This window comes from Tamandua tetradactyla, chromosome 22 (genome assembly GCF_023851605.1).
Source record: "Tamandua tetradactyla isolate mTamTet1 chromosome 22, mTamTet1.pri, whole genome shotgun sequence".
Classification (NCBI taxonomy): Eukaryota; Metazoa; Chordata; class Mammalia; order Pilosa; family Myrmecophagidae; genus Tamandua; species Tamandua tetradactyla.
In genome coordinates, this window is record NC_135348.1 from 17,129,848 (window position 1) to 17,153,192 (window position 23,345).

General features: G+C 33.4%; 1 protein-coding gene across 5 annotated transcripts in view; it reads left to right on the top strand.

Annotated features, from left to right (window-relative positions):
* LRBA (LPS responsive beige-like anchor protein) overlaps nucleotides 1–23,345 on the top strand; it is a 1,037,640-nt gene that overhangs the window by 597,272 nt on the left and 417,023 nt on the right. For all 5 annotated transcript variants that reach the window (XM_077139839.1, XM_077139840.1, XM_077139843.1 and 2 more), the window contains one exon: nucleotides 18,348–18,472. In XM_077139839.1, the coding sequence (XP_076995954.1) occupies nucleotides 18,348–18,472 (125 nt within the window). The remainder of the gene's footprint in view (nucleotides 1–18,347; nucleotides 18,473–23,345) is intronic.

Below are 23,345 nucleotides of genomic sequence, written 5' to 3' on the forward strand. Positions count from 1 at the left end.
TTACTAATTTCTCTTGCAATTTCTTCTTTGACCCACTCGTTGTTTAAGAGTGTGTTGTTGAGCTTCCATGTATTTGTGAATTTTCTGGCATTCCGCCTATTATTGATTTCCAACTTCATTCCTTTATGAACTGAGAAAGTGTTGTGTATGATTTCAATCTTTTATATTTGTTAAGACTTGCTTTGTGACCCAGCATATGGTCTATCTTTGAGAATGATCCATGAGCACTTGAGAAAAAGGTGTATCCTGCTGTTGTGGGGTATAATGTCCTATAAATGTCTGTTAAGTCTAGCTCATTTATTGTAATATTCAAATTCTCTATTTCTTTATTGATCCTCTGTCTAGATGTTCTGTCCATTGATGAGAGTGTGAATTGAAGTCTCCAACTATTATGGTATATGTGTCTATTTCCCTTTTCATTGTTTGCAGTGTATTCCTCACGTATTTTGGGGCATTCTGGTTCGGTGCATAAATATTTATGATTGTTATGTGTTCTTGTTTAATTGTTCCTTTTATTAGTAGATAGTGTCCTTCTTTGTGTCTTTTAACTGTTTTACATTTGAAGTCTAATTTGTTGGATATTAGTATAGCTACTCCTGCTCTTTTCTGGTTGTTATTTGCATGAAATATCTTTTCACAACCTTTCACTTTCAACCTATGTTTATCTTTGTGTCTAAGATGTGTTTCCTGTAGACAGCATATAGAAGGATCCTGTTTTTTAATCCATTCTGCCAGTCTATGCCTTTTGATTGGGGAATTCAGTCCATTAACATTTAGTGTTATTACTGTTTGGATAATATTTTCCTGTACCATTTTGCCTTTTGTATTATATATATCATATCTGATTTTCCTTCTTTCTACACTCTTCTCCATACCTCTCTCTTCTGTCTTTTTGTGTCTGACTCTAGTGCTCCCTTTAGTATTCTTGCAGAGCTGGTCTCTTGGTCAGAAATTCTCTCAGTGACTTTTTGTCTGAAAATGTTTTAATTACTCCCTCATTTTTGAAGGACAAGTTTGCTGGATATAGAAGTCTTGGTTGGCAGTTTTTCTCTTTTAGTAATTTAAATATATCATCCCACTGTCTTCTAGCTTCTATGGTTTCTGCTGAGAAATCTACACATAGTCTTATTGGGTTTCCCTTGTATGTGATGGATTGTTTTCCTCTTGCTGCTTTCAAAATCCTCTCTTTCTCTTTGACCTCTGACATTCTAACTAGTAAGTGTCTCAGAGAATGCCTATTTGGGTCTATTCTCTTTGGGGTGTGCTGCACTTCTTGGATCTGTAATTTTAGGTCTTTCATAAGAGTTGGGAAATTTTCAGTGATAATTTCTTCCATTAGTTCTTCTCTTCCTTTTCCCTTCTCTTCTCCTTCTGGGACACTCACAACACATATTTGTGCTCTTCATATTGTCATTCAGTTCCCTGATCCCCTGCTCAAATTTTTACATTCTTTTCCCTATAGTTTATGTTTCTGTTTGGAGTTCAGATCTTCCATCCTCCAGTTCACTAATTCTAGCTTCTGTCTCTTTAGAACTATCATTGTCGGTATCCATTGTTTTTTCCATCTTTTCTACTTTGTCCTTCACTCCCATAAGTTCTGTGATTTGTTTTTTCAGATTTTCTATTTCTTCTTTTTGTTCAGCCCATGTCTTCTTCGTGTCCTCCCTCAATTTATTGATTTGGTTTTTGAAGAGGTTTTCCATTTCTGTTCGTATATTCAGCATTAGTTGTCTCAGCTCCTGTATCTCATTTGAACTATTGATTTGTTCCTTTGACTGGGCCATATCTTCAATTTTCCAAGCGTGATCCGTTATTTTCTGCTGGCGTCTGGGCATTTAATCAGATTTCCCTGGGTGTGGGACCCAGCAAGTTGAAAGATTTTTTTGTGAAATCTCTGGGCTCTGTTTTTCTTATCCTGCCCAGTAGGTGGTGCTCGTGGCGCTCGTCTGTCTGCGGGTCCCACCAGTAAAAGATGCTGTGGCTCCTTTAACTTTGGAAAACTCTCGCTGTGGGGGAGGGTCGCCAGCCGAAGTGGCTTGGGGGAGTGCTGATCTGGATCTCCCAGCTGGCCCGTGAATCCGCGCGTGGCGGGGGGGGCGCTGGCCACCGCGGCTTGGAGTAGTGCCAACCCGAATCTCCCACTTGGCCTGGGAATCCACGTGTGGTGAGGGTCGCCGACCTCCGCGGCTTGGGGGAGTGCCAGTCCTAATCTCCCTGCCGGCCCGGGACGCCAAGTGTGGCGGGGGGGGCGCCGGCCTCCGCGGCTTGGGGGAGTGCCTATCCAACGTTCCCAGCCCGGACCGGGAAGCCACGTGTGTGGAAGGGACCCCGGTCGCCTGTCTCCGCAGCTTGAGGGTCCTCCGATCCTATTCTCCAGCCGGTCTGGGGGGCCGCGCGTGTGGCGGAGTGCCAGCCGCCGCAGCTTGAGGAGACCGCCTGTCTAATTCTCCCAACTGGCACGGGAAGGAGGGAGGGAGGGACTCCGGCCGCCAGCCGCCCCGGCCCGGGGAAGCGCCCACCCCTCGGTGATCTCACTGCTGCAGATTCTCCCTGCCGGTTCAGCCGTTCCAGAGTGGGGTACGCTGTCTTTTTGGTCTCTGTCGTGGCTCCGGGAGCTGTTCTGTACCGTTTCTATTTCTTTAGTAGCTGTTCTGGAGGAGGAACTAAGACCTGCGCGTCTTACTAAGCCGCCATCTTCTCCAGAAGTCTCAAAATCCTTATGTTGATGACATCGTCATAGTCCCTTCTGGCATTTCCTCAGACTGACAGGAGTATGGATTCCCGGTAGCCATCTTGCAAAGGAGGCTCCAGGTATTAATCGTTACTATAGTTAGCAAGGGTCTGTTTCATTCTTCCAGAGAATGAGTCAAATCTTCATGGAGAGAAAAAAGTTACATCAGCTTTCAATTGTCAAAATTCAGTTTTTAAAAACTCAAGTCTTTTTTTCAGTGGGTTTCCAGATTGAGGAACATATGGACTCTACCTTCTGAGTAAAATACTTTCATTTTCCTTCTGAATTACTTTTAAAATTTCACCTTGATATGAGAAGTATAAAATGAAACCATAAGATGTTTTAAAGAACATGTACTTCTCTATGGGTATTTTCAACTTAGACTGATAATGCCATTATAAATTTTAGAAATAATGCTTTCTCTTTCAAAATATAATGTATTTTTTAAGTGATAGTTATGTTTAGTTTTCCAATAGTTGAATATTTAGGTACTATTCTTGGTATTAATATCTCTCTGATTATTTAATTGACTTCAGTGGATTTTAAGTATTTATTTCATTGCCTTTTATTTGAACAACTACTGGCTCAAGATATGTATCATGTTTTCTGTGAATTTGCTACCTACTTGAAATAAAGAGGTCATCTGTGTATTTTCAAAGCTTCTGTAATGAAAGAAAATGCTATAGCAGACCAGAGGCTTTTCTCCATATTTGCAGTAAGACTAGTAAGCTGTCTAGGACATTACAAAAGCAACTTAGCCAGGATAACTTATTGCTGCTTTAGGGACTTAGGGTGAAAAGACTGAGCTGTTAGTAAGGAGATTCAGATAAGTTTTTAGTATAGAAATTATTTTTAAATTTAGGGTTTTATCACTTTTGACTTCCAAAAGGTTGGGAGTTGAAGGGAAGAGTTATATTCTAGTTTGCTAGATGCTGGAATGCAATATGCCAGAAACAGAATGACTTTTTTAAAAAGGGGAATTTAATAAGTTACATGTTTACAATTCTAACGCCACGGAAATGTCCCAATTAAAGCAGGTCTATAGAAATGACCAATCTAAGGCATCCAAGGAAAGATACCTTGATTCAACAAGGCTGATGACGTTCAGGGTTTTCTCTTAAGTGGAAAGACACGAGGCGAACAAAGCGTGGTCTGCTAGCTTCCTCTCCAGGCCTCTTGCTTCATGAAGCTCCCACAGGGGCATTCTCCTTCATCTTCGAAGGCTGGCTGGTGGACTCTGTGGTGTCTCGGCCTCATGGCTCTGCTCAGTTTTGCTGTGGTTTTCTCATCATTCTCAAAAAGCATTCTTTCCAAAAATGTCTCCTCTTTTATAGGATCCCAGTAAACTAATCAAGACCCACAGAGAATGAATGGAGTCAAGACTCCATCTAATCAAGTTTAAACCTATAATTGATTGAGTCACATCTCTGTGGTGATAGCCAATCAAGTTTTCAACCTATAGTACTGAATAGGGATTAGAAGAAACTGTTGCTCCCTCAAGATTGATTAGGATTAAAACATGGCTTTTCTAGGGTACATAAATCCTTTCAAACCGCACAAGTTACAACTCAAATAAATTAAATTTTCCTATTTCCTAGTAAAAACAAGACTGAGGGAAACACACGAATTCTGTGTAACATTTCTACATTTCAGTTATGTTTGTGGTAGTCTGCATAATCCTCATTTACTTAAAATTGAGGCAACATCTTTTTGGAAAAGATATTCAGTCATTCAGACAGATATAAAAGTAAAATAAGAGCAGGGTCTTTTTAGTTTTTTTTATCCTATGTATTTAGCCCTGCACATATAATTTAATGAATGAAGGAGAATAATGAAAAGTAAACTTTTGACTACTTAAAGAGTCAGTCTTCTTACATGGGTAAAAAGAAAATAAACTATCAATGGAGAATTGTCCAGCAATGCATCCTATTATGACTATGAGACAAGGTTTAGTAGCTAGAGCAAAGAATTTATACAACAAAATGAATGTGTAGTCATTAAGACTTCCACATACACAGATTAGAATATGTGAACATTTCACTACAGATATTAAGTTGTCTAAATTGATAATGCTGTTATTCATTTTAAATGTTCAGAATTCCACTTTTCTTTCATTTATAGACTTTCTATTCAGTTCATATTAATAATGTAATCACACAGGACTCATTTCTTTTTCTTTATGAGAGAAGTTGTCTGTTTGCAGAACAGTCACACATACAGGGTTTTCATTTGCCACCCTATTATTACCACCTTGTAATGATATAGAATATATGTTAAAATTGATGATAGCATGTTTTTATAATTGTACTATTAACTAAAGTCCATGGTTTAAATTAGAATTCACCGTTTATGTAGTGTAGTTCCATGGATGAAAAAAAATTTATTCTTATTACCATATATACAACCTATTATTTCCCCTTTTAATCACATTTAGATATATTTTTCATCATTTTTAATTATGTGAAAATGTTGTGCTACCCTCTATCCACTATCCATTACTAAAACGTATCCATCATTCTAAATAGGAAATCTATCCCTACCCCTTTGTCTCCTGATAACCTTTATCCTAGATTCTAACTCTATGAGTTTGCTTTTTCTAATTGTCCCAAATCTGAGAAAATATTGTATTTGTCCTTTTGTGTCTGGCTTATTTCACTCAACATGATGTCTTCAGAGTTCATCCATGTTGTCACATATATCAGGACTTCATTTTTTTGAACGACTGAATAATATTCCATTCTATGTATAGGTCACATTTTATTTATCCTTCTATAGGTTGTTGGGTGCTTGGGTTTCTTCCATCTTTTGTCAATTGTGAATCATGCCACGGTGAATATTGGTATGCAAATACCTGTTTGAGACCCAGCTTTCAATTATTTTGGATATATACTGAGTAGTCGGATTGCCAAGTCATATGGTAATTCTGTACTTAGCTTTCTGAGGAACTTCCAAACTGTTTTTCAGAGCAGCTGCACCATTTTACGTTACCACTAACAATAAATGAATATTCCTATATTTTCACATCCTCTCCAACCCTTGTTATTTTCTCTGTGTTTTTTTTTTTAATAATTGCCATTCTGATGGGTATGAAATGATATCTCATTGTGGTTTTTATTTGCATTTCCCTGATGACTAATGATGTTGAGGATTTTTTTTCAGGTGCTTTCTAGCGATTTGTATGCCTTGTTTGGAGAGATGTCTGTTTGAGTTTTTTGCCCATTTTTTAATTGGGTTTTTTTTTTGTTGTTGTTGTTGTTAAATTGAAGGATTTCTTTACATATTCTGGGCATTAAACCTTTATCAGATATGAAGTTTCCATGTATTTTCTCCCATTGTGTAGGTTGTCATTTCTTCATTGATTTTTAAATTGAAACTTACTTCTTTGTTCTTGTTTTTTGAGACAGTTCATATTTTAATTATTGAAATTAATGTCAATAACAGTGCGCCTGGTAGAGCTACTACAGTGGCCACCAATAGATTTTTTGAAGGAACAATTTTATCTTAATCTTTCAAAGAATAAGCCCTAATTAACAAGCTTGCCAATACAATGAACTAAAGTCCTTGACTCTACAGACGGACGAACCGGACATGAATGAACTCTTAGACATCTATGAATCTTTGTGATTTTGACTTTTCAGTTTTCCAAATTGAACTTATATACACCAAGAGTAATCTGATTTATCAAGGTCTAGAAGAATCTCTTTGTGTTGTAAAATTCTGTAGCATTTACATTGTGTGATTTGGTACAACTGTTTGCATTCATATTTTCCCCAAAAATGTTTGTAATATACTATATCCAATATAAACTATAAAATGGCTTCCTTACATTTTAAGAACTTTGCAAGGTTTGTCTCTACTTGCTTTCTCCAATTTCTCTTCTATTATTCTCTCTTGCACTCACTTCATTTTAGTTTTTTCCCTACTGTTCTATTGTAACTGTTCTGTTCAGTGTCACCAGTGCCATCCATATTGCTAAATCTATTGGTCAGTTGTCATTCTAAAACCTTACTTGTTGTTACCCTTTGACATGGCTGACTATTCCCTCCTCCTTGAAACAGTCTTTCATTTGATTTCTGGGACACTGTACTTTTCTGGTTTTCCCCCTACCACTGACCACTGCTTGCTAAAAATTCCTCCTTATCTTTAATATTGGGGTAACTATACATTCGTGCTTGGATTTCATCTTTTTTGTTCTCTTCTCTGACTTTACTAACATCCTTGAAGATCTCTGCCAGTCCATACATGTATTTTATATACAGTATACATTGAAACTCCAAAATTATATATCTAGTTAAATCCTTTATTTTTGCACTCCATATTCACATATTCAATTGTCTACTTAACATCTCTGCTTGGATATCTGCCTCAATTAGAGAAATACAAGGTGTTTTAATAGATAAAATCCAAAATCTCAGTGACTTACCACAGTAGAACTTTAGTTTTCATGTAGAGTATAAAACCTTTGTTTCCTGATGGATGATTTCTTCCATTTAGTAGCTGTACTGTCTTTAGTCCTTGTCTTGCAAGATTGCCATGTTCATCTGGATCAAGCTAATGAAAGGGGAAAGAGCATGGACATTGGTGTATGGAAAGTTTTTATGGGCCAGACTTGAAAGTGGTTCATGTCACTTCTATTCACATTCTATTAGTTGGAGCTCAGTCATATAGCCACAGTTAATTCTAAAGGAGATTGGAAAATGTGGAATAGTTGTCCACCTAGGAAGAAGAGAAAAGTGGATTTTTGGTCTCAAATATCATTATCTTGCCCTTAGATTATTGCACAAATATACAAACTGGACCGTCTTTTTCTTACATTGTTCTGCCACCCACAGTTAGGCTCTCGCAGCAGCCAGAATGATGATGTTGAAACATAAGTCAGATTACATCATTTCTCTGCTCAAAATCCTCTGTCTACTCATCCTACAGAACATAAAAGTCAAATTCTTGTCATAAACTAAGAGGTCTTCCATGATTTGACCCTCCTAAGAACTATCTGATCTTTACTTATTCTGTTACTCTTTACCTTACAAAATAATTTCTTTGTTTTTCTGTGGTTTCACCAAGTGTATTTCCACAGGGCCTTTGGATTTACTGTTGTCTCTACCTGTAGTTCTCTTCCCTAAGACATCCACGTAACTGAGGTTTTCCCTTGTTCAAGTCTTTGCTCAAATGTTACATTCCCCGGGGGTCCTTCCCTAATTATCCTATATAAGATATTATGATATTCCTTACTACATTCTTGGCATCTTCTGTTCTTCTTTTTTATATTTTATATTCTATAATGAGTCCTGTCTGTGATACATATGACTAGATGACCACCATATTTTCATATTCTCTTTTCATAATGTAAGATTTGCCGCTGGAAACTGGCTGTGTAGCCAAGGACTAGTTTTCCCACGGGAGGGCATATGATTGGGTAAAATCAATGGAACATGAGTGGAGTACATGCATGTCATTTCCTGACTGACATAAAGTAACATCTGCTGGATTTTGATCACTCTACTTCAGTCTAGGCCGATACTACTTTATGTGCCATTCAATTAGATTCTTAAATCATGTGCTTTACAATTTTATTATAAACATACTTGAACTTTTCTTTCATGGCCTTCTTCATTTATATTTATTGTCCACCTTGATTCACAGAGAATCTTAGACAATAATGCACATATAAGATAAATCAGAAAATAAAGACATTTAAAAAATTTTTGTTGAAGGCCCTCATTACGTCTTGCTCAAATTATTGCAACAATGTCCTAACTTGTACCCTCATTTCAGGTATATTTTCCTTCTAATCTAATTGTTATATTTTGCTGGACTTAGTGTTCTGCAATCACAAGCCCTGATTAACACTCTTCATATCTCCCCCATTGCTACAGAATAAAATCCAAATTCCTTAGGATGACATGGATGATACTCCATGATTTGGCCCCTGCCTATTTCTGTAGCTGCTTCTCTTGCCGCTTCTTGCCTTATACGCTCCAAAGAATGTGGAAAAAGAAACTTTAGCTTATACCCAGTTATTTCTTATCATTTTAGCTTTCCTAATACTATTCCCTCAACAGAGAACACTTTCCTTTTTTTTTTTTAATTCTCTTGGTTAATTAATATCTCTTAACTCTTTAATTGAATTTTTGTGTTACTACCTTTCAAGAAGGCTTCCGTTACTTTGGATAATGCCCCTCCACTGTGTTCCTACAGCACCTTTTGCATATATTGTGATTGTTTCTGCATGTATCTGTTTCTGTATCCTTAAGGATAATGACATTTTCAGTTGAGTATCTTTGTATCCCGCGTGAAGCACAGGTCCTTTTGTGTCATTAGTGCTCAATAAATGTTTGTTGATTAAATGAATAAGTGAAATATAAACACATTATTTTTTCATTCCTGGTTTTTTATGGTGTGGCCCAAATGTATCTTTTATACCTTATTTCCTCCTGGGATCAACCAAATAAGACGTTTTCCTATTTCCTGACCTTTGTACTTTCGTTTATGCTTTCTGAAAGGCCTAGAGAATGCCACCTTCTTCTCTGCATATCAGTTAAACTTGACTCTATCTTTAAGACCTTTCTCAAAAGTCTTTTTGCTCCTTGAAGACTTTTCTGATCTCTTAAGACAGATGTGATCATACCCTCCTTTGAAATTCCAGCGCTCTGGGATTACTTTTCTTATGGCCTGGATCTTTTGCTACCTTTATGTATAATTCTTTTTTATTAAAAATATAATTACTTTGTCCCAGATAATAAATGCTATGAGATTAGAGACTATGTTTTCCCCGTATTAGTACAGTATCTTTTATAGTACCCTGAAAATGCTTTCCAAATGGTAGCAGGCACTCAAAAAATACTTGGAAACTAATGTAATTAAACCAAAACAGAACTGTTCTGTGAGAACCAGAGAAAAATGAAATGTAGCAAAGAAAGAGAGGAAAATAAATCACCTAATAATGCGAAAAATTGCTTCAAAATGGAAAATACTAGAAAGTTTTTAGAGATGATAGCTGCTATTGAAAGAGCTGGCTTCCAATTGTCTTAAAAACCTGGTAGTGTTAAATAATAAGCCTGTCCTCCCCTGTGGTTTTTTGCTAATGCTTTATTTATCTAGATCCCAAAGTACAGTCTATATTTTTTCTATTATGTCTTTTTTTTTTTTCTAACATGGGCAGGCACCGGGAATCGAACCCAGGTCCTCTGGCATGGCAGGCAAGCATTCTTGCCTGCTGAGCCACCGTGGCCCACCCTATTATGTCTTTTTAAATTGTTTATTTACATTCACTAATATTTTCCTAAAAGGTATACAGACTTATTTTAAAAGTGGGAAATGTTGGATTTTGCTGGGTTTTATATTGAATATAAACTTTTAAATTATTTATTTTAAGATGAAATTGTCATACTATGAAGGGCTTATTTTATTCCTTAGAGAAAAACCTGCTATTTTATAGAGAAAAATCTGAATAATCAGCCCAAAATTTCTTCAGTTTTTCTTTTATTTAGCCTGAAACTTATTACAATGCTGAGTCTAATATCCTTCAATCTTGCTACAAAAAGAGAGGGTGACCTTCCTTATGGTCCAGTCTAATTACTCTGTTTTTTTTTTTCTACAGGGTCATACCTCCTGTGCCTTTCTGAGACCTTTCTTTTTTCTGTCCCCTGACCTACCTACCTTCAGTTATATCTTTCTTTTGACTTCTTCCTTTAAGTCTGTTCTTTAACCCTTTTCCACCCTATTTCCCTAATACCTTTCATGCTAAAATTTTTGCAAAAGAATGCAACATTAACTATATCCACCAAGATATAAACTCATTATTTTTTGGCTTTCCATTCCACAGCTGTAATCAAACTGCCTATAGTATCACTAATAATCCTTGTCTCTGTTAGATGTTAAAGGTAGTATTAGAAAACCTATCTCAAACTGATTTAAACAGTAAAGAAAATCTTTATCTCTTATAAGAAGTTCAGATATGGATAGGCTTGGGGGCATGGCTCCATGTCATTGTTCTGTAATTCTTTTTTTTTTTTTTTTGGTATGCTTTATGGTGGGTTCACATTTCATTATTTTTCCATGTGAGTATTCCATTATTGCAGCACCATTTGTTGAATTTTTGTTTGTTTTGCTTGTTTGTTTTGTTTTTTGGGGAAGTGCATCATTTTTCTGTAATTCTTTTAATTCTGCATCCCTGGATATGTAAACTGTTTCCTCAGTCTTGATCATGATTGTATTATGGCTGCGTATTTCTTTCTTCCAAACCATCAGAAGGATATAGTTGCTCACTCCCTGCCTTGAAAAATATTTAATCCTTTGTCTAGCCTCATTTTATTTTGTTTCTCCTATTATCTCCTATTATCTTTTATCTTATGTAATTGATTGTAAGAAACAATTAATTCCTTTTCTGTTTTTTTCATTGATCTTGCCCTATAATTTCTTAAATACTGGCGTTCCCCCAGTTTTTTCCTGTCCTTTCAGTATGTGTTTCTCTGAGTCTAGCACAACACCTGACATCAAATAAACATTCAGTAAGTTTTTGTTAAGTGATTGTCCAAGTCCACCCATTTTCTTGGCTGATCAGATCTGCCAATTTTATGTCTCTAGCCCAGGCCTCTCTTTTGAATTCCAGAGTTTTATTGCTTATCTAGTAGACATACTTGCCTGGATGTTATGAGATTTACAGGAAATGATTATTCTCCTTTGTTGCACCTGCTTAGCCTTCATTCATTTCAGTTAAATAGCAACTTCATCCCTTCCCTGCCGCTCTGCCACAAATCTCAATTTTCTTCTCATCATCTCCTTTCTTCTTTCCTCCATATTGAATATCTCACTGTATCTTATCATTTCTACTTCAGATATGTCTCTCAAATGTTAGCCTTTAGGCTCCACCCCACAGCCTTAATTTAGGTCTTTCTAATGATATTACTGCCATGTAAAATACAAGACTGATCATAACAGTCCTCTGTTGCAAAAGATTGGTTGACTTTCTGTTGACTATAAGATGTAATGGTAACTACTTTTGGTTACTATTCAAGGCGTTTAAAAATCTCGTTCTAAATCAGATTCCTCCCCTAGTTTATACGACCCCAGGCTGGCTTACCAGGATCTTTCTTAATTTGAACTTCCTTAGATAAGAGGTGCTATGTTATGATTCTTTGCCTTTGTTCATGCTATTTCTACTGTTTAAACATGACTTTTATGTTTTGCCTAGCAAGCTCCTATTTATTGTTTAAGTTTCTGTGTAAAGGCCAATTGTTCATTCTTTAATTGATTATTTATAAGTGCTTGCTTTGTTCCAGTTAGGATGTTTGGTCTGTGTCATCAAACTTATAAATTAGATCCCTATTGAAACCTTAGTGAAATCCTCAGTATCCCAGGCAGGGTTAGTTAGCCCTTCTATTATATCTATAATAGTACTCAACTAGTTGTGTTAGAGGAAATGTCATACTATGAAAAGCTCATCGTCTTTGGAGTCAATAGATCCTATTGAATTCACTGCCCATGGGTAACCTCAATTTTCTCATTTTTAAAATAATAACTGTATGTACTTATAGCAGGTTTGGTATGGGGCTCGGTACTAGTATATACCAAAGAGCATTTAGTCTGGCACAGAGTGGCCTAATGCAAAATAAATGTTAGCTATTTTAAAGTTGTATTTATGGTATTTCATAACTTCTTTATCTCTATTACACCATAAAAAGTTTCTAGGACTGAGCCCAGCATAATTTATTTTTATGTACAAGATCTGATGCATAATTGGCATACAATGAAAGTTTGGTGAATTTTTTTGTTAACTGGAGTTATTTATTTATTTTAAACTGTACCAAATTTGATTTAATAGTGTGCTTACTAAGGTGAGTTTTAAAGCTTCAATCACATCGTTTATTTTAGTGTTTTTTTTTTTTCAAGTCATCTTTTGTTAGAGATGTAATTGGAAGTCTAACACTAGATTTTTATTTTCTCGTAATTTTATTTACTCTTTAGTAAAAATGCTAAATGAATAGATGAATGGCAGGCAGGAATATAATAATAATAATAATAGACTTGGTTGCAAAAGTTTATCTTTTTAAAATGTCTTAAATGGTGAATTGAAAATGGGTATTTGGATGGCTTTAAAAAGCAAATAGAGAGATACCCTGAATAGTGCTGTATATATTCATATTACATAAAATATAATTTTATATAATCACATAAAATATATGATGCTCTAGTGTATCAACATACTAGAAATTACTCATGTCAGGCCTCAGTAAAACATGTATTCTGCTTTAGAAAATGTAGAATACATGTAGAATACAATTGAACTTTTTTTCTTTCCCCAAAACCTATTTCATTAAGATACCAGGGAGCATAGATCTTCTGCATTTAATTTGTAGTTGGTATTTGGTAAATAGAAGTTTTAGTTAATATTCTGTCTATCTGCATGAAGGGACGCTAGATTTCAGTTTGTGAGATAAAACATTCTCTTATATTAAATGATACTCTATAGAACGTGAACATTACTTCACCGAGTTTTATGCCAAAAGTGAAGCCCATCTAGAACTTAAGCACTTTTATCTGCTAACTGACAGTGCAGTGAAAACATTTACTGCTTTTTAAGGGTTACCAGTTACTTCAATTGTAGCTAACATTTAACATGAATTTTTTTTTAATCTAAAAATATGGAAATAGAAGCTAGCCAGGTTTAGGAGTTAGAAACACATGTAATGTAAAAATTTAAGAACGAAATATGGAGTACTAAAATTTTCTAGGATTTAGAATTTTCCTCTAGCCAGAAGAGTTTATTACTGACTTCTGTTAAGGTCATCAAGATTTAGCAGGCATTGTCCCAAGAAAGTGAGTAAGATGCCAAATGGGAAATTATTCTAATCTGTGTGCATTATTGTGACAGTTTTTTCTTTTTAAAACTAGCATTCTTTTACTGATATGTATCCAGAATACATTAAAATGAAATTAAAACCGGTGAGACAACAGACATGCATATATCTGACTAATTTGATAATAGATGTCAATACATTTAGATTATATAATAATTGGGATTCTTACATGGGCTCCCCTATCACATGTACTTTTAAAAATTCTTATTGTTTATTTTCCCATCTGTCTTCTTCCAATATGAGGGACAGTGTCTTAATAACCCTTTTATTCTCAGCAGCACCTGATATAAGGAAAAGTGAATAACTTTTATTAGAAAATATTTTAGGTGTTTATCTGAAAATTCATCTATTCATTCTGTGTTAATTGACTTGCTGTTGTTTCTTTGAGGGCAGCTAAATTTAAGAGAAGTCTTGCAACTTACATGTAATAATAATAATCACTTTATTGGCAGTTGAGCCATTCAACAGTTAGAAGAAGAATGGGGCCATAACTTAATTATTAATTCTGTTTTAACACCCCTACCTCTTTGAACTAATCTCATTAGGTTCATTCTCATTCATTTATTTTAACTAATAAAATCACTAACCACTGTGGATTTAGGAAAGAGAATGAGACCTGTTTGTGTTCTGTTCTAGTAAAAGACAAACTACATATTATCTGTTTTAAAATGGCATTGTCTTATAATATTTTTGTAGATTGCAGTCTTATGTGAAATGTGTGAATATAAACACATATAAATGTGAAGCTTTTTAAAATAAAGTATGAATATAGTCAAATGACTTATGCTTACACTTCAAAAAGATCATTTAGACCTATGTGGTAATTTTACTCTTTGGTTTGAAATTAAATCAAAGAATGGGGGAAAAAAATCAGAAAGAAAAGTTTAAAAATTTTACTTCAGTTCCATCCTTAACTTTTCAATATCTGTATCCCTATAAGTCAAAGATCTTAGTGCTTGTAGCTTGTATCCTAAGAAGAGACCTAAGCACAGTACCTTTACGGAGCAGATTTTATCTCTTGAGAAGGAAATATAAATATTTTCATTTTTTTAGGATGTAGGCTCACATCCTTAATTTGAATAATTTTAGAATCTGATGTTTAATTATTAGTGGATATGCAAAAAGTTGAAGTCTGTGAAAGTGGCATATGGTTGTATTAACATAATATTTTTGGATAGATAAATATAGGGAGAGTTATAGGTATGTAATGAAACATATTTCTGAGGCCTCAGAATAGATGATTTCCCATCTCATTCATATTAGTATTTGGCTAGCAATATGTCTCTGAATACTTGAAGTCTTTTTAATTTTTCTGGCTGTATTTTGGTGATAACTACAAAAATTCACAAATAACCTGTTTAGTTCTCTCATAGTATTATGGAAGAGTTGGATCGACTATGCTAAATTTGACAATCTCATCCTCCTTAAGTGAGAGTAGAATCTTTAAGTGGAAAATCAAAACCTACACATGCCCCTGTTCTAAAATGACAAAGTGTGCTTTGCATTTTTGGTGGTAGAGCTGGAAATGCTGGTGGTACTGGAAATGCATGTTGTTGAAAGGGAGTAGGGCCAGAACACAAAACATTAGATTTTTTGGCCTGGTCAATTACTATATAAATGACTTTAAACATGCCAGTTATCATCCTTTTCTGAAAACATGAGTATGACTTTTTTTTTTTCCAAGCAACATGATTACTTTCATGATCAGAAACTAGACGAATGATGCTATTTTTTCAAATTAGAGTAATAACTATTCGATTGGACTAAGCTCTTTGAGGGCTTTATATCTTGTATCACCTAGACCAGTGATTTATATCTAGAGTCTCTCAAAGCATATATCAAAATCATTGGTCTCTCTACATGATTTTTATAATTGATCCTATAGTTGTGATCTGATAGAACAGATTTTGGATTTGTCTTCAGGTTGTTTTCAATTATAGCAGGAAGTAATTACTTGTATTGAGAAGATAGCCTCTAATTAATATAGTTTAATGATATTATAAGAGTTAACATGCTGAGACATAAATTTCTTTATTCTTTGGATTGTATCCTAAGGAGATTTTATTTTTGGTGGACCATTTATATTTGTAAATAGAAATATTTGTTTGGGTAAGTGAAAATTTATCTTAAAATTTTTCCACTATGTGAACAAATTCTCTGTTACTAATATGTTAGTATTTTTTATTTCTGCTGCATTTCACTATTTTCATCATTTTTTGTTAATATTAAAAAGATTTAAAATTAATTTTATAATTTTATTTCCTCCAAATTTTGATTGTTACATTTATAAATATTAATTTTTGAATATTTTTATAATTTCTTGGTTTTCCTACTGAATAATAAAAATAATTGTACAAGGCGGGCAATGGTGGCTCAGTGGCCGAGTTCTCACCTGCCATGCTGGAGACTCAGGTTCGGTTCCTGGTGCCTGCTCATGTAAAAATAAAATAAAAGAAAAAGAAAAAAAAAATTGTGCACACACTTTAATAGCCATTGGATTTGACTTCACTATCATGCATTAAAATATAATCTATTGTTACTTAATTTAGTAATAATTGCATCATAGCAGCTTAATATCTCTATTAATTTTAATTGTTATCAAGAAGAATGGCATCATTTAATTTGACTCAAAATGCAGAAAGATAGATGAATGACAAATTAATAATTTACCACCTTTGCATAATACTGCAGCATAGAATATTGAAGGATTGATGGCAGAAAAGGTTAACAAATTTTAGCAGCTTTCATTAGCTTTACATTGTCATATGTTTGTGGTGCTGACTGGAAATAGCCTTTGTCGGAGATCTCAGTGTAGGGAACTAATTACTTGTGCCGATTGCCGCATTGATGAATAGACCCTCATTGTATCGTCCCCCTGAAGACGAGGAGCAGCCTGTGATTCACGGCTGCATCCTCGCTGATATTTGATAATAATTTTAACAGATAAATGTAGGTAGGCAGAATGATGAAGTGCCTATCCAAGCTCTACAACTATCAAAGCCATACACACAACCATCTGTGTTCTGCCTTTTTTCCTCTTGAACAATCATCTAAGGAGAATTGTCTGTTATTAATTGAGCTCAAATGACTGTTGTCTTTTGCTTGTGTGCATATACTGTAGGTAGTTTAAATTTAGTTTTAAGTCGTGTCTTAGTACTAGTTTTTATTTAAAATTTAGGCAACAAAATAATGAGGTATAATAAATGAGCTTTTTGGATTTTCTTTTTTTTGAGGACTGTAACTCTTATGCTTTTTTGTTTTACATTTTTATTATATATTCTCCTCATGCATGATCACAATCAACAAAGATCATCTTTGATGTTCTTATTTTCTCTTCAGATTCTTAGAAAAAAAAGGCATTGGATTTCTATTATTTTAAAAATATTTTCTTTGAATAATATATTGTTTGTGCCTATGATGTATTAACCTCATTTTTTTAAATCAATGAAAGTACTTATTTACAAATCTGTTTTGAAATTTTAAGGATTTCATGTTTAAAACATCAAATAAGATAACTTTTTTTGGATATTTTGAGACTGTCAATTGGTCAAGCATACTAATTTGTCAGAGCTAACAGATACACACTTTTATTAGCTCATGAATTACAAGATTTTATTCTGCATTGGTCATTCCTGCAGAAGTTTTGATTAGGAATAAGGTTTTTATTTCATTATTGAAACACAGATTTTCATGCTGTGTATCTTTAGTGAATAAAAATATAAATTATTTTTTTTCTTACTGTAACTGAAAAAAATCTTCATACTAGTATTTTCTTTACAAAATATTTTCTAGCATGCTAAATCATGATTAGCTAACAGGAGAGAAAGGTGGCATTTATATATTGGTATATAAAAGATCTACATAATTGGGAAAAATATAGGATTTAAATTGAGCGAACACTTTTTGTAAAAATACACTTCCAAATGTATGCTTTTGATATAGTAATTATTGCACATCATATAGCATGTAGTTTTTAATTAAATATAAAAACAGACTACATAAAACAGAAATCCAATCTGATTTGCTTGAAACAGATTGCTATTTCACTCTACAGGAATGGTTTATTTAAAAACAGTAAATGGAAAAGAAATGCATTTTCTTCTGTTGTTGTAAGCCTCAGGGGCTAAATGTAATGAATATTTTAAGAGATTATTTTAATTAAATTCCTGCACATCTAAACAGAGTAATATTTTATTATCACATACATAACCATGTAACTGAGATATTCATTAAAGTTAACACTTTCTGGACCAAGAATTCATGGTGTGATTTACTGACCTTGTGCAAAAAGGCACAAATTAGGAAGAAAAATGAAGGGGGACAGACTTTGATTAATATAGGTAATGCTATACCATATTTATAATAGCCTTTTCCCTATTCTGGCTTATAAATGCAGCCACAGAGAAAGGTGCCCTGCTGAGGCTGAAATGAGGCTGAAATCAGAGCACATGCCACTAGAGTGTGGGGAAACTGATCACACTGTCAGCAATTCATTTCAAAATGATGTATTTAGTGCTCATTTCACCTTCCAAGGAAAAGGAAAAGGAGTTCCTTAGACTAGAAGGTGATATTGTTATTTTCAAGGACATACCTAAGTTAAAGATTGCAGAACGGGTAGTGTGAGGTGGAAGGAGAATTAAGAGGAAGGAGAGGGGGAAAAAAAGGCAGAGCAAACAAGGAGAGCTTTATGCAGAAATTCAGTGCTACCACGCTGTTTGATAATTGCTAACATATGTGGCTTCTCTGTTTCATTGTAGTCGTCCTCGTGAGTTCTGGCGCCTTGACTACTGGGAAGATGACTTGCGGCGCCGGCGACGATTTGTGCGTAACCCTCTCGGATCGACACATCCTGAAGCGACACTAAAAACAGCCGTGGAACATGGTCAGTGTATAAACCACTCCTTGCCAAAATGCAGCAGGTACAATACTCGGTAATGAAGAGCATAACTTCGTAATTACAAACGTTGTAAAATAATCCATCACCACATTTCATAGTTATTCACCCTAGAAATAGATGTAAAAATTTTTATAGTTTGTGCTGGGTCCTATAAACTTAGGGTGTCAAGTGTGTTTGTTTGTTTATTTATTTATTTATTTACACATGCAAAACTAACTTAACATAGATCCTTTATTTCATAATGGGAAAATAAAATGTTTCTCCTTTTAAGTGACACGTTCATCTTTGAGTACATTAATCAAGGAAGTCTGCCTTAAACCCATGAATATCAGGCTTATTTACAAAAAAAATAGGTTTCTAGATTGTGTTGTGTGTATATGGTTTTTCCACCAAATAGTGTATTTTAGCATGAGATTATGAGATGGGAGAGAGCCTAGACACTTTTTATGCCATCATTTGTAGATAGTTTTGATAGATAGTTTGCAGAAATAGAGACTAGACATTATTTTCATATGTTCCTGTTTTACATCATCTTGTTATCAGAGCACAACAAAACATCTTTGTTTTTTTTGATGTAATATTTATCGTATGATTCAGAAGTCCTATAAGCAAATTGGAAGTACTGAAGAGGTTCTCTTTTTATTCCTTTGAATTTGTTAATATATTTTCTTTGATCATAGAGTTTTACTTATTGTATTATTTTTGAAAGCCAATTAAGGTATATATCTCTGCATATAAATGTTGTTTTGATTTTACAGAATATAGATTTATTATATTTTAATAAGTTTAGAAATAGTACTAATTTCCTTTTTTCAGGGTATTAGTTCATGATAAATTCATAACACCAGTTTAAAAAATAAATGTTAAATTATATTCAATAAATATATTAAGAATTTAGATTAAAAGTCTGTAATCTTAGGTTTGGCCTCAGTCGGGCAGCTTAACCTCTTGCACTCAACCTTAAAGAGCCATTTCTGGAAGAAAATGTCCACAATATGTCATCAGATATAACACCAAATGTGACATCAGTCCTTTAAAATAAATGACCATACAGAGAATAGTCAATAACAAAGTGATCTAAAAGCAATAATAGTCTCAGGGCCCTACATCTTCAACTATAGGAGGTGGAGAAGGAAAAATAAGAATTAATTAGGCCACTTTTGCTTTTAGGGTTCATTTTCTTTTTGGGAGGTACTACTATGGTATAGATTTTAGAGTTCTAGTTTTTTCTTTATTGTTTTTGCTTTTGGCTAATAACCCTTCCATTGAAAAAAAATCAGATTTTTTTTGCAATTTTATCCTTTTTAAGTCAACAGATGTTACCATATGCACTTAAAATTTGAAATTTAACAATTGTTTTTCTATCTTTAAACTGTCATCTAGCACTGAGTTGTTTGTTCTGAGGTCTATTCATAACAATAAAAAATGTTTTATGAGTATTTTTTCCTTTTATCTGAAAAAAGACTTGTTTTCTAAAATCACACATAGGCAAACCATTAATTCCTTATGAGAAATATTAGTAACTAAATTTAAATTTGTGATGTAGATTTAAACATAGAACTTTTAAAAATATATTCTTATCAAAATAGTAATTTTTAAACAACTTGGGGAATAATGGGATTCTTCATAATGATCCAGTTATAATTTTATTGTTGTTGAACTTTACCTTTTAAAATAATATCATGTCTTCTTTTTTTTTTGAGTGCTTAGAGTCTGTCATGGTGTTTGATTAAAAATGTATTCTTGTGTTATTTAAACTTTTTTATCTTCAAAGAAGCAGATTTCACTCTAGTTTAAATAGTAATTAAAAGGTTAATGAATTATCTATGTTTATTATGCATTTTTAAGTTGAGAGAGAAGCAAGGTGAAGCATTTTATATGTTTTTATCATATTTAGTAATATTTAATTGATCTTATAATGATATATATATATTTAAAAAAATTTAAAAAATTAAACCTGCAATAAAAGGTAAGTTTACAAACTAAACAAATATGTAAGAGATGAGTTAGTAGTCCTATTAAGGAGACATATCATCTTTAATATAACTTTTTTTGAAAGATTCAAGCTCTAATTAATCATACTTTGTATATTTTTTATTTTAAATAATATGGAAATACTATATAATTCTGGAACTCAGCATATAGATTGTATTATAGATTTGATGTCAGCATAATTTATGGTCATATATTCTGTAATCAAGCTTAATTCTTTAATGTTTTATGTTTTTTATGTTTTTGGTACAATAAGAAAGCTAATCAAAATAAACATATTAACAATTATATATGCAAAACAATATAGTTAATATGATCAAAAAGTGTTGAAATTATAGAATTTAACATGGATAAATACTGTATTTCAACATTGAATTTAAATATTTAAAATAGCTGTTTCTGAAGATCGTGTGCCAGTTTTATATTGTTTTATGGCCTCATTGCCTTTTTATTTTATAATGATTTACCTAAGGAGACAGCATATAATAAAACTGTGGAATCTCATAACGTCATGAACTATATTATCATTTTCATAGGAAGACATCTAAATAGAAGTGCAGTTGGAGATTAGTTATATATTTTAGTAGGAAGAGCCATCAGTTTTGTAGATTGATTTGATTTGAAGGCAAGCCTCTGGTGTAAAGGTGGCAGAGTAAATACCTGAAGAATGATGTTCTCTGTTCAGGCGATCAATACCAGCCCCATGACTCTACTTCTGGCTACCTTCTAGTTAAAAACAAATTTTTTAATTCTGACAATTTAATTGCCCTTCCCAAGTTCACATTAACTTGCTTGGGGAAAAAGCTTTAGGTAATTTTTCAAAGAGACCCGCCAAAGTGGTTATTTATAAAAGTCACGTTGTAATGAGAATTTGCAGAAATTGAGTCATATTTTAAAATTCAAATTAATACTTCTGCTTAAATATTCTTTATGGCAAGCGAAGGTGGGTAGTTGATTCTTGATGGCATTTCCTTCCATTTTATAGTTTTAGAATTTATTAAAAATCATTTGTAATCGTTCTTAATATTTTCCTAATGCACAGAGTCCATTTGTCATTTATTTATCATCAGAACACTTTAAATCTGGAAGGAACCTATGGCTAAAGTCTAGTCCAACTTTATTCTTCACAGATAAAGAAACGGAGGACCAGAGGCTATGCATAATTCATGGTAGATATAGGATTAAAGCCCAGATTGACTGCTATTCAGTTTCATATCATTGTGCTATGCTGTCTTCTAAAATTCATTGTTAAACATAATGGGAATTTTATATTCAAATTAAAGGTGCATAAAAAGCGTTTTAAGTGGTAGAAAGATTGGTTTTAATTCAAATACTATAACAGTTTAACAGAAGGTACCCATTGAATTCAGGATATTTTTGTTTTGTAGAGATTGGACATACTAATAGAAATATCTGAGAAGGATTCAGCATAGTTCTAAGAGTATCTTATAAGCATCTGAAATGATAAAAGGAAATCATCTGGTTTGCTAGGAATGACAGACCATATAAAGATTCTAAATAATGACATTTTCTAGTAATTTCAGATGCTATTTACTTCTTTTTAAGTAATCAACGTATGCTTGGTTTTCTCTCTAAAACTTTTGGGGTACCAATGATCAATAGGAGATACACTTGACTTATTCTCCTAATTGTCCTTTGTAATTTCACCAGTTTTTGTAGAGTAAATTTTCTTGACTTGGAACCCTTTGGAAATGGCATCAACTATAAAGAGGAATTAATTAGATTAGGAAAAGAGTGACTTATAAAATAATCTGTGTATGTCCTTTTCAGAATACTGTAATGATGTGTGCTTCACATCATACTAAGTGTATACCCATATTTATTTTATGAACATCTAAGATCACTTTATTTTTCTAGTTAGTGATTTTTTAAAATAAAATGGACTATTTCTTGAAGTATAAACTTTTTTTTACTGTAATATGGACTATTAATGATTCTAGTTCATTGGCTCAGTGGACATTTTAAAAGGGGATTTTTATATCATAGATTTTTCTGTATTGTTTTTCTGCTGTGTTTTTTCTTTCCTAGCCTGTGTTGGGTTGATAAATCAACTCAGGCCCACAGCTAGCTCTAAAGTAGGGCCAAAGAACTTTAAGTACACATTTTGAGGACCAGCCTCTTTCTGGGCCCTCTTAGCTTCAGTGAACCAAAAATCATGTTTTAAAGAAAGCATTTTCACAATTGTTATGTAACAATTGCTGTTTAATTATTAAGTTGGGATAAATATTAAACTATAAAAAAGATGAGATTAGTTTTTAACAGTGATATGAAAAATGTGAACAATAATCATTTTAGTTACATTTTTATTAGCCAGCAAATGTCAGAATGAAGCTTTAAAAATGAACTAAAAGTATTTTCTGACTTTATGCAATTGAATTTCTAGACTATTGTACATTATAATTGCAGAAGATAACAAAATAGTTGGTATGTGTTTATAATGGTTGATTGAGTATCAAGAAAAGGAAAGTTCAATATATAATTTTTCCAGCACACATAAACATGATAATTATCTTTTATTTTATGCTTGGGACAGTTTTGTTCTAATTTTGAAAAAAAAAAAAGTTCTTTAGGAGAAAGCTATTAGACCACTGAGAATTGAACACCAGCGCATGTGGTGTGTGTTAGAGTACTGTTGGTAATTTTATTGCTGCTAACTTAAAATCCTCAAGGGGGAGTTAATTACAGGAAAACCATTCTAAATATCAGTAAGCTGCATATTTTCCATGACAAGAGGTTTTTCAGTTGAGGTTGAACAATTCCAGAATCTGAGCTTGTAAAAATAAGTAATTAAGTAAATTAAAGAGGGTGTTTTTGTGCATGCAGTACACCTATAGTACTTTACAAT